Raw genomic sequence first — 13,240 nt, forward strand, 5'->3', positions numbered from 1 at the left:
CGAAGATTGGACAGTATGTCTCCACTTTAGCCTATGTGCAAGTCCCTGATGACCTGTGTTTATATATAACACAGCTGGATATGTACATTACTTACTGGGGCTCATTTATAAATATTGGGCAAATTTGCACATGGGCAGTAACTCATGGCAACCAATATTTTTTTTGTTTCAGCCAGCAAATGAGGCTCAATTGTCTCCATGGTTTTACAAGACTAATGGGTATGTTCTTTCCTTTCTACACTCTTAAGAAAACAGAACAAGATTTCCATGTAGATTTTTTTCCTTTTATACACGTTATAAAAGCATTCTAGGACACTCTCCGTCTGTATTTGTTAAATATAAATACAATGATTTCAAGATTCTCCGGCACAATGAAATCACTTGTATAGTATAAAACTATAGCAGTGATGGACACAGTTTTCCTTCCATTAACTAATGTTACACACCAAGCTCCAAATCTTCTATTTCCTTTAGAAGAACATTTTCCTTCTGGATCTTCTCAATCTGTGGGGGAAATACAGACATTTACACAATGAGGACGTTGTTTACAGAAAATAACTTACTGCACTGCTGCCGCTACAAATGGATCAGTCTTAAATCTCAGCCTCAGAATAATATCCTTGAATATCCGGAAATATAACACTAGGTTGCTGACTTTGTGGAGAAAATGAATGGAACTTTTCAGCACTATAATAAATACAAATTGCATACATAATCCAGGGCCACAGTGTGCTTGCTTAAAGAGAAAGCTCACCTTCCTCAAACATTCAGCAAAGACCCCACAGGAAGTCTTATTCTCAGCAGCCCTACGGAAACAGTTATGACTAGGACAAGAACCAGTTTGCTGATAATTCAATGAGTTACTGGAGGAATAGTTTCTCTGGAGAGGGGAGCAGGTAAAATGTATTATTATTTTATTATAAAGGACACTTGCAGGTCTGGACTAAGACTCAAAAGATCCTGGCATTTTAAGTACACAGAGGCCCAAATAGTCCAAATACATAATGACTGTCTACGGCATCTTACGGCAGCCAGAAACAATGGATTGCCAGTGCATGCCTGGAAACTTATAATTAGAACCCATGGTAGATTTAATGGTCATTTGCACTCCTCTTGTAAGCTCATATAGGGAAGATCTCTGCAGATCTCTTTTGAAAGAGAAGGGCCACAATATTGCATTATTTAGAGTAAGACATAAGAAAAATAACTTCCTAAACAAGACTGCCTTCACAGAAGGAAATATGAAGTAATACAACAAGGAGGACACAATCACCAAAATAATATGGTTGTCCACTTCTGTCTCTTCCCTTTAGATAATATTAAAAGCATATGATTCTTACCAAATATGCAATTAAATTCCAACATTAAAATAATTAGATAGTCAGTATTGTAGAATAAACATGTTTTCATATGTACTTAGCAAGAAAGAGGGTTGCAAACTGGTCACACACTAGACAAGGCAGGGATTAAAGAAAACAATCATCCCATGCAACAGAGCATGCCTATTTTAAAGTGATAGTGGCTTGTTCCAAATTCACCATAAACATGTCAATATTACTTTTATACACTCTTCATAAACTGGCTTGTGAATTGAAATCCAGCAAGTGGGCTCAACTTCAGGCATACCAAGGCCACCCTAGGCCTGGGCCTTTGTGTCCTCGTCACAAATCCTGCCCACTTGCCTCACTTAAGACCCCCATTACAGATTTGTTCTGCAGCTCCTTGAGTTGCTCCACCAGTGAGTATCCTCAGGACGACATTTTACCCAGCATTTACAGCATTTCACATATATCATTGCAAACAAAAGGCATGTAGAGAGGCCACTGGAATACACATTGCATTTGCCCTGTTAAAACATTGCAGGTAAGTGAGATTAAGGGCTCGTACAGATAGCCGTTTTGTACTGCTGTGCGACACAGGAAAACTCCACCGCAAGAAAACACAGGGTGAATCGCCTTTCTGTGTGAGCCCTAATAGTAAGTATACAGGTCCTTTTCAAAAAATTAGCATATTGTGATAAAGTTCATTATTTTCTGTAATGTACTGATAAACATTAGACTTTCATATATTTTAGATTCATTACACACAACTGAAGTAGTCCAAGCCTTTTCTTGTTTTAATATTGATGATTGTGGCATACAGCTCATGAAAACCCAAAATTCCTATCTCAAAAAATTAGCATATTTCATCCGACCAATAAAAGAAAAGTGTTTTTAATACAAAAAAAGTCAACCTTCAAATAATTATGTTCAGTTATGCACTCAATACTTGGTCGGGAATCCTTTTGCAGAAATGACTGCTTCAATGTGGCGTGGCATGGAGGCAATCAGCCTGTGGCACTGCTCAGGTGTTATGGAGGCCCAGGATGCTTCAATAGCGGCCTTAAGCTCATCCAGAGTGTTGGGTCTTGTGTCTCTCAACTTTCTCTTCACAATATCCCACAGATTCTCTATGGGGTTCAGGTCAGGAGAGTTGGCAGGCCAATTGAGCACAGTAATACCATGGGCAGTAAACCATTTACCAGTGGTTTTGGCACTGTGAGCAGGTGCCAGGTTGTGCTGAAAAATGAAATCTTCATCTCCATAAAGCTTTTCAGCAGATGGAAGCATGAAGTGCTCCAAAATCTCCTGATAGCTAGCTGCATTGACCCTGCCCTTGATAAAACACAGTGGACCAACACCAGCAGCTGACATGGCACCCCAGACCATCACTGACTGTGGGTACTTGACACTGGACTTCAGGCATTTTGGTATTTCCCTCTCCCCAGTCTTCCTCCAGACTCTGGCACCTTGATTTCCGAATGACATACTTTGGACCACTGAGCAACAGTCCAGTGCTGCTTCTCTGTAGCCCAGGTCAGGCACTTCTGTTTCTGGTTCAAAAGTGGCTTGACCTGGGGAATGCGGCACCTGTAGCCCATTTCCTGCACACGCCTGTACACGGTGGCTCTGGATGTTTCTACTCCAGACTCAGTCCACTGCTTCCGCAGGTCCCCCAAGGTCAGGAATCGGTCCTTCTCCACAATCTTCCTCAGGGCCCAGTCACCTCTTCTCGTTGTGCAGCGTTTTCTGCCACACTTTTTCCTTCCCACAGACTTCCCACTGAGGTGCCTTGATACAGCACTCTGGGAACAGCCTATTTGTTCAGAAATTTCTTTCTGTGTCTTACCCTCTTGCTTGAGGGTGTCAATGATGGCCTTCTGGACAGCAGTCAGGTTGGCAGTCTTACCCATGATTGCGGTTTTGAGTAATGAACCAGGCTGGGAGTTTCTAAAAGCCTCAGGAATCTTTTTAAGGTTTTTAGAGTTAATTAGTTGATTCAGATGATTAGGTTAATAGCTCGTTTAGAGAACCTTTTCATGATATGCTAATTTTTTGAGATAGGAATTTTGGGTTTTCATGAGCTGTATGCCACAATCATCAATATTAAAACAAGAAAAGGCTTGAACTACTTCAGTTGTGTGTAATGAATCTAAAATATATGAAAGTCTAATGTTTATCAGTACATTACAGAAAATAATGAACTTTATCACAATATGCTAATTTTTTGAAAAGGACCTGTATATAGGCTGAAAATCAGATTTTACCTGATTCTTTTCAAGTGCTTTGCCAGATGCTTGCAGCTCCTTCAGTTGTTCAATTGCTTTCAGCTTCTGTTACAACAAGATGGTAGAAGTCTGTTTGTTACCAACAAAATTACTAAACCACAAAGGTTTCATAAGACAGGATATACTCTACTAGTAAAATGTATTACAGAAAACCAAAAGAGTATTGCTCTCAAGGGCCACAGCATCGGTTTCTGAATAATGTAAATGTTAAAATGAGAAAAGTATATTATTTTCCCATTTTTTTGTCATGGTGGCGTTTATGATTTAGCATGAAGTTATAACCTTGCTGGTGACAGCCTTAAATATCACCTCTCATGCGCTTCTTATTTAAGGGCACCTATCACCCAGAGGTTCGGGCTAATAGAGCTCACACTCCAGACAGGGGAAACAATAGTTTAAAAAAATAAAAAAAAACAAAACTGCCCCTGCCAGCGCTGGGCTACCTGCACCGGGAGAGAGCCCCCGGTGCAGGCAGCCATGTTGGGGCACACACTTGTGAATAATGAGTGTGTCACAACTTGCTTATGCAAGTGTGACGTCAGAGGGTGATGATTTACATCCACCGCTCTTATGTCAGACACACAGTAAGTGAGCAGGGAGATCTGCTTATTATGCGCGCCAACCAATATAGCTGCCTGTACCGGAAGCTCCCTCCCAGTGCTCTATATACGTTGGATGCCATTGTATCTAGCACTGCTTTATCTATATAGAGATCAAGTGCCCAAATAAATATGTTCCTTGTGCAGTTACCCTCTACTTCTATGAAGGTGTTAGCTAAGATTCTAGTATCAGTTTGGGTGCCTGACCCAAGATGCATCTTAATGCAGCCATCATGTGGAATTATAATCCCTAAACAGCACAACAAGAAAGCCTGATATGCATGGATCTTTACCTAACAAATTCTAATTAGTACACTTGCCAAATTTGAACTAACAAACATGGCTTAACTTTCTACAGAAGAGGGGGAGGGGGTCATAATGTAAAAAAGTTTTTTTACCTTTTTCAGGTTCTTTATCTTTTTGTCGGTTTCAGGATCTCCTGTAGTCACTGAAGCTGGAGTATTATTCTGATCACTTTTTAAATCTGGCTCAGCAGGTTCATCCACCTTGGATTCCTACATAACAGATAGATTAGACCACAGGAAAATGTATTTGCATTGCATAAAACAAGATGTGCTTGCTGCCTAATGATGCCTATAATCAATTCTTAGTAAGAACAAGTCTTACAGAGTAATGAAATAAATGGCACAAAGTTTGCCCAGGTGTACTCACACACAGCAACCAATCACAATGGTTTTTAATCAGCTGGCAAATATATGCTGTTGGGCGAGTGTGACTAGACCAGTAGCAAACTTTTGCAAAGTTTATTATATTACAATTGTAGCACCAGAGTGCTTCATTATTCCAGCAAATCAATAGGAAAAAATATCAGTCATATGTAGTTATGTTTTATATTCCCCTCAAAAATGCCAATGTATTGTTTTACCTTTGTCGTACTTAAAATAAGCAAGCCTGGCATTACTATATAGAAGCATATGCATTAATTATAAAATTATAAATTGATTTAAAGTTATTTGTAAATTCAGTTGACATTGAAAGCAATATCTGCCTGGCTGTAAATATCTGCCTGGCTGTAAATATCTGCCTGGCTGTAAATATCTGCCTGGCTGTAAACAGTCTCTGCACTCATTAGTGTTGGAAGCCAGTTCAAAAACAGACCTGGAGGGAACTGGTTTAGTTAGAGAACAGAAAGACATGCACAAATGTTGCATTTAATATCAATTACATTTACTAATAACTTTTCAACCACCGAAAATGTTTAATGCATGTAATGTGCATTTCAAAGTTGCTTCAAATTATTACGCAAAAAACTGTTTTTGGGTGGAAAAGTAGTGCCAGGCAACCTACAGTGAAGGAAAAAGCATAAGGGGGAGACAGACTGCGTGCCTGCTGCATACAAATAGTCAGCCATAGGCACAAACTACTGCGGATGAAAAGTGCTCAGGGTAACGCACAGACTTGGTTGTTAGCACTATTTTTCAGAAGTGATATTCCTTTTCCCTATATCACATGACTATTATTTTACAACCAAACATTGTTATATTTTAAATATTTATATTTTTTTATAAAAAAACTTTAACTGAACTGTCTGGTCGCTAGGACCCAATTACAGAAGCAACCAGGAAAAAGTTTGGAAGTCAGAACAGAAGTAGATTAGGAGAGGGCCTGCAAAGACAGATAATCAGTAAAAAAAAAAAAAAAAATATTGACATATTGAACCCTGTCTGTTTTTTGGTAGCTGGGGTTCAGTGATCATGACTATCAGATAGGTGAGAACAGAATAAGAATTCTAATAATTTAAGTATAATAAATAATAAAAACCTACAGAAAATTCTTTAAATTACTTAACCCTTTAAGTGCCAGCCGAATTCGTCATTTCGGTTCCCCCCAGTGCCAGACGTTTTTTAAGCATTTTGTACTCATTCCACTTTAACAATGTTTTTTGGTAGAAAAACCTCCATGAAACTAGGGAAATTATATATCGTTTTTTTCGTCACTAATTGGGCTTCGACATACATACCAAATTTTAGAACTTTTCTGGAGATATGATGTGTATTTTGGGTGAAATATGTAAAAAAAAAATAAAATTATGAAAAATTTCTGTATATTTTGAGTTTTTTTTCCATAGAAAAGTTAATTTTACACACTTTTTTTTGTTGTTTGTAAAAGCCCTGATACTCCCAAGTCCAACGATACCAAATATGTGGTGGTACCCCACAGTTCCTGTCCAGAAGTAACCCCCAAACTAAAGCAATACTTTGTACAATATCACACCAGAACAAAGCAGAAAAGCGCTTGTAACAGTTAATGCAGCATAACTTATATGTAAATCTAAAATATCCCCTCATGTTTGGTATCTTTAGAAACTACAGACCTTCAGGTTTCTAGGTGCAATGTAGTTTTCACTCAAAAGCCAAATACCTTTTGTCAGTGCATTGTGAAATTTGGAACTTTTTATGACATTTTTTTTTTTTTCTAAAACGTAAACTTGGACGCATGATCAAATGTGGATTTGACAAAAAAAAATCTCATAAAAATTTTCTAACAAAGGCATATTTGAAAGACAAACTTCTCCTGAATAAAATGATGCCCCATATGTATGGGTGCACATAAAGACATGGGCACCAAACACTCCAAAGCAGGGGCAATGCACAAGGGCAATTACAGCTAAAAATGTGGGGGCTGCGCTCTATATGCACTTCCTGCAGTTTTTCAGTGTTAACCCCCCTACCTGTGAAATAACCCCCACAAACTATATATTTCTGAAAAGTGCACACCTTCAGCTATTCAGAGACACCACTCTTCTCTTTCTACATGGAAAATTGTGGCCGCAGTCCCTTGCAGAAGTCAGCGCTTTGGTCAGAAATCAAGGAAAAACCAGATAAAAAACCTAGATTTCTCCCCAAAATCTCCATGGCAACTACCAAAAACTTACTAAACATCAATCTGCAAGTTCCCCTGAATAAAACGATACCCCATATGTATGGGTGCACATAAAGACGTGGCCACCAAATGCCCCAAAACAGGGGCAATGCATAAGGGCAATTTCAGTTGAAATTTTGGGGGCTGCGCTCTATGTGCACTACCTGCAGTTTTTCAGTGTTAACCCCCCCTAATTGTGAAATAACCCTCACAAACTATATATTTCTGAAAAGTGCACACCTTCAGCTATTCAGAGACGCCACTCTCCTCTTTCTACATGGAAAATTGTGGCCGTAGTTCCTTGCAGAAGTCAGCGCTTTGGTCAGAAATCAAGGAAAAAACAGATACAAACCTAGATTTCTCCCCAAAATCTCTATGGCAACTACCAAAAACTTACTAAACATCAATCTGCAAGTTCCCCTGAATAAAACGATACCCCATATGTATGGGTGCACATAAAGACGTGGCCACCAAATGCCCCAAAACAGAGGCAATGCAAAAGGGCAATTTCAGTAGAAATTTTGGGGGCTGCGCTCTATGTGCACTACCTGCAGTTTTTCAGTGTTAACCCCCCCTAATTGTGAAATAACCCTCACAAACTATATATTTCTGAAAAGTGCACACCTTCAGCTATTCAGAGACACCACTCTTCTCTTTCTACATGGAAAATTGTGGCCGCAGTCCCTTGCAGAAGTCAGCGCTTTGGTCAGAAATCAAGGAAAAACCAGATAAAAAACCTAGATTTCTCCCCAAAATCTCCATGGCAACTACCAAAAACTTACTAAACATCAATCTGCAAGTTCCCCTGAATAAAACGATACCCCATATGTATGGGTGCACATAAAGACGTGGCCACCAAATGCCCCAAAACAGGGGCAATGCATAAGGGCAATTTCAGTTGAAATTTTGGGGGCTGCGCTCTATGTGCACTACCTGCAGTTTTTCAGTGTTAACCCCCCCTAATTGTGAAATAACCCTCACAAACTATATATTTCTGAAAAGTGCACACCTTCAGCTATTCAGAGACGCCACTCTCCTCTTTCTACATGGAAAATTGTGGCCGTAGTTCCTTGCAGAAGTCAGCGCTTTGGTCAGAAATCAAGGAAAAAACAGATACAAACCTAGATTTCTCCCCAAAATCTCTATGGCAACTACCAAAAACTTACTAAACATCAATCTGCAAGTTCCCCTGAATAAAACGATACCCCATATGTATGGGTGCACATAAAGACGTGGCCACCAAATGCCCCAAAACAGAGGCAATGCAAAAGGGCAATTTCAGTAGAAATTTTGGGGGCTGCGCTCTATGTGCACTACCTGCAGTTTTTCAGTGTTAATCCCCCCTAATTGTGAAATAACCCTCACAAACTATATATTTCTGAAAAGTGCACACCATTAGCTATTCAGAGACGCCACTCTCCTCTTTCTACATGGAAAATTGCGGCCGCAGTCCCTTGCAGAAGTCAGCGCTTTGGTCAGAAATCAAGGAAAAAACAGATACAAACCTAGATTTCTCCCCAAAATCTCCATGGCAACTACCAAAAACTTACTAAACATCAATCTGCAAGTTCCCCTGAATAAAACGATACCCCCTATGTATGGGTGCACATAAAGACGTGGCCACCAAATGCCCCAAAACAGGGGCAATGCAAAAGGGCAATTTCAGTTGAAATTTTGGGGGCTGCGCTCTATGTGCACTTCCTGCAGTTTTTCAGTGTTAACCCCCCATACCTGTAAAAAAAACCCCACAAACTATATATTTCTGAAAAGTGCACACCATTAGCTATTCAGAGACGCCACTCTCCTCTTTCTACATGGAAAATTGCGGCCGCAGTCCCTTGCAGAAGTCAGCGCTTTGGTCAGAAATCAAGGAAAAAACAGATACAAACCTAGATTTCTCCCCAAAATCTCTATGGCAACTACCAAAAACTTACTAAACATCAATCTGCAAGTTCCCCTGAATAAAACGATACCCCCTATGTATGGGTGCACATAAAGACGTGGCCACCAAATGCCCCAAAACAGGGGCAATGCAAAAGGGCAATTTCAGTTGAAATTTTGGGGGCTGCGCTCTATGTGCACTTCCTGCAGTTTTTCAGTGTTAACCCCCCATACCTGTAAAAAAACCCCCACAAACTATATATTTCTGAAAAGTGCACACCATTAGCTATTCAGAGACGCCACTCTCCTCTTTCTACATGGAAAATTGCGGCCGCAGTCCCTTGCAGAAGTCAGCGCTTTGGTCAGAAATCAAGGAAAAAACAGATACAAACCTAGATTTCTCCCCAAAATCTCTATGGCAACTACCAAAAACTTACTAAATATCAATTTGCAAGTTCCCCTGAATAAAACGATACCCCATATGTATGGGTGCACATAAAGACGTGGCCACCAAATGCCCCAAAACAGGGGCAATGCAAAAGGGCAATTTCACTGAGCTCTATGTGCACTTCCTGCAGTTTTTCAGTGTTAACCCCCCATACCTGTAAAATAACCCCCACAAACTATATATTTCTGAAAAGTGCACACCATCAGCTATTCAGAGACGCCACTCTCCTCTTTCTACATGGAAAATTGCGGCCGCAGTCCCTTGCAGAAGTCGGTGCTTTGGTCAGAAATCAAGGAAAAAACAGATACAAACCTAGATTTCTCCCCAAAATCTCTATAGCAACTACCAAAAACTTACTAAACATCAATCTGCAAGTTCCCCTGAATAAAACGATACCCCATATGTATGGGTGCACATAAAGACGTGGCCACCAAATGCCCCAAAACAGGGGCAATGCATAATAATGGGGCTGCAATTTATGTGCACATCTCAAAGTTTTTCAGACAAAATTGCCCCTTAACTGTAAAAAAACCCATATAAACTATACATTGATTAAAAATAGACAACTTCAGCTATTTAGAGACACCATTCTTGGTCTGAAAAAAATATAAAGTTAGATTTCTCCCCAAAATCTCAACGGCAACTATCAAAAAACTTGCTCAGTATCAATTAGCAAGTTACCCTGAATAAAATTACACCCCATATGTCTGGTTGCACATAAGTACATGGCCGCCAAACCTGAAAATGCACTCTATGCACCCCTTGCAGTTTTTTACTTTACCCCCCCCCCCAAATAAACCCCTAAATTGTACTTTACTCACCTATTTCTGTTTTGTGGAGCATCTTTGATTTGAGTTCCATCTTTCCTGTGGTGTTATGATACCAGTTTTTTGCTTCTTCCTACACTACTTTAGAAATGACAAAATCTGCACCACATTTAGAAGGATATTTGCCAAAAAATCCATAGTAATTTGGCCCATAAATGATGCAAATGTCCTTAGAAGTTGCACTAAAGGTTAGGAATTTAGGTGCCAACAATAAAGCTTGGGGCATTAGCATCAGAGATAAAATTATGTGCACCATTACGTGCCGTGCAGCAGTCACCAGTGGCACACCAGTATTACGCAAAGTTTTTATATTTAGAGAGCCACTGCAACTTGTGTAACCTAACCAGAACATACAGTAGATATTCAATTTGTACTACAAGCACAAAAAACCATAATGTATCTGTCATCCTGTGCTCAAGAACCTTTGCAAAAAACTCAAGGCCTACACTTACAGTAGTTAAATGCTGCCCAGAAATGCAAAGTAATATACAAAACTATGCACAGATAACTGCGCTGACAGGCAAGCTTTTGAGGTGCCAGTAAAAGGACTTGTGGCATCAGCTTTAGAGATAAAAACATCTCATTGATTCATCACACACCACAAGTTTTATCATGCGCCCTGTCAGTCACCCAGCACCTCAGTTCGCTATACCAACAGCACAATATAAGTCCTACCCCATAACCAAAGAAACACTGCAACTAGCCTGAATAACCATAGCTCAAACACAAAAATCTGAATGCCCAAGAACAAGTCTAAACAACCACAAGCTACAAGCACACTTTGTTTTTCTGACAACCTGTGCAAAAAACAAAATCACACACCATAAATCCCTACTTTACTAAAAAAAAAACAACACTTTTGCCAATATGACACACCTTACCAAACTTTTCATCACATATATCTATAACCTAGTTATAAGTAAAGTACGGACCTGCCAGAATAGATAAACTCAATAAATAAAAAACAGCGTCACTTTGCCAGCACAGCTAAGTTTGGAGTCCTGAAACCTTGTGCATAAAAACCTAGAACATGCCAAGTTCACTATTCTGATATGCTAAATCCTTATTCCACCAACAAACCCAGAGAACCATAACCTACCTATAAAAACACAAAATTCAAGTCCTCTCATAGTGTACCACAGTATGGTACACTTCAAAACATGGGTGGAAACACAAAGCAGGCTTGCTAGGACACTTGGGACAATAATACCGGACATCTCGCCTAACACCCTTGGAACGGCAAACCTTACATTTTCTCTGGGCATATGTTTTTTTAGGTGTTGGTGGAATTTGTGCTATAAAATGCTTACCCACCATTCGGGCAACATTGTCATTACCTGGCATGTCAGGAACCTCCTCTACATCACCAAACAACAAGGAAGGGAGCAACTGCAGCAAATAATTGTAATAAGACAATCTGGGGCCTGGTACTGCCGCCTTGTAAACGACATAAGAATTATAAAGGGCCATTTGGATCATATAAATTGCTGCTTTTTTGTACCAGGCCCTGGTTTTTCGGGTGGCATTATAATAATGTTGTATTTGGTCGGATTTATCAACACCACCCATATGCTTACTATATTCTTTACTACACAGTGGCTTTGTTTTTGAGGGCCTACCGCCACTTCTGTGTTGGACAATCATGGTCTCATCGTGGATAGTAGTAAGCATAAAAACAACTTTGGTGTCTGAATATTTTATGGCCAAGAGCTCATTGCTTCTTAGAGCATGTACTTCTCCACGCTTCAGTTTCTTATCCAGCAATTCCCTGGGCAGTCCTTTGCGGTTACGGTTGACTGTGCCGCAGGCTGGGGTGTCCAAAGAATTTAGGGCTCTAAATAAAGGGATGCTTGTGTAAAAGTTATCCACGTATAAGTGGTAACCTCGGCCCAGCAGTGGAGTTATGAGCTCCCAAACAATTTTACCACTGGTAGTCAAGTCAGTGGGACAACCGGGGGGGTCCAAATTAGTGTCCTTTCCCTCATACAGCATGAAATAACTAGTGTAGCCCGTGCTGCTTTCACAGAGTTTGTAAAATTTCATCCCATAGCGAGAACGCTTACTTGGGATATATTGGCGAAATTTTAGGCGCCCTTTGAAGAGCAAAAGGGACTCATCAACACAGACATTTTGGGAGGGGGTGTAAACCTCTGCGAAGCGCTGAGACAGGCTATCTATAAGGGGCCTCAATTTATAAAGCCTGTCATAACCGGGCTCATTAGGGGCAACAGCCGTTGTGTTGTCGTTAAAGTGAAGAAACCGCAATAAAATTTGATAACGGTTTCTTGGCATAACGGCTGAAAAAAGAGGGATGGAAAGGACTGTATTGGTATCCCAGTAGGAAGCTAAAGAATTACGTTCTACGAGTCCCATTGCCAATGTAAGAGCCAGGAATCTTTTTATTTCGTTTATATTTGTGGGATACCATGCCTGGGCTCTTGAAAAACCCGGTAAAGGGTTGCTGGCAAGATACTGCTCAGCATACAAATTTGTGTAACGGACCATGTCCTGTAGGATGGCCTCTGTAATATAGAGATTAAAAAAATCTATAATTTCAAAATTAGTGGTGTCCACACTGAGGCCAGGGACTGCAGTGAAAGGGGGAATTTCAGGGACATAATTACAGGGAGGCCCCCACGCAGGCTCTCCAACTGCTGCATCAGTGCTACCCTCACCCTCTTCTACTTCCATGGGTACATCTTGGGCACTACCACCAGCCTCTGCCTCTTCAGCAGTAAGCGTGCCACCACTACTAACCTCTGCGCTAACCGTGTCACTATCGTCTATCTCTGATTCCTCAGTAGAGTGGTCAGATGGAACATACTCAGACCCAGAATCGCTAAATTCTTCTGAGCTGGAGTCCATGCAATACCTAGCAGCTTCCTCGGTGCTGTAAAACCGTTTGGCCATTGTGCCAGAAATATACCGACAACTGCAAATCTAGCAATCAGCAGGCAAAGTGAAAACAAGCAAGCAAAAAAAAAAAAAAAAAAAA

At 40.3% G+C, this 13,240-nt stretch overlaps 1 protein-coding gene across 1 annotated transcript in view; it reads right to left on the bottom strand.

Moving 5' to 3' along the window:
* Positions 1 to 262: 262 nt before the first annotated feature.
* The window catches only part of eif2a (eukaryotic translation initiation factor 2A), a 33,754-nt gene continuing 20,776 nt past the window's right edge, over positions 263 to 13,240 (bottom strand). The window contains 3 exon segments of the mRNA NM_001127089.2: positions 263 to 504; positions 3,587 to 3,652; positions 4,605 to 4,721. Of these exon segments, the coding sequence (NP_001120561.2) occupies positions 439 to 504; positions 3,587 to 3,652; positions 4,605 to 4,721 (249 nt within the window). The 3' untranslated portion in view covers positions 263 to 438.

This window comes from Xenopus tropicalis, chromosome 5 (genome assembly GCF_000004195.4).
Source record: "Xenopus tropicalis strain Nigerian chromosome 5, UCB_Xtro_10.0, whole genome shotgun sequence".
NCBI classification, from domain to species: Eukaryota; Metazoa; Chordata; class Amphibia; order Anura; family Pipidae; genus Xenopus; species Xenopus tropicalis.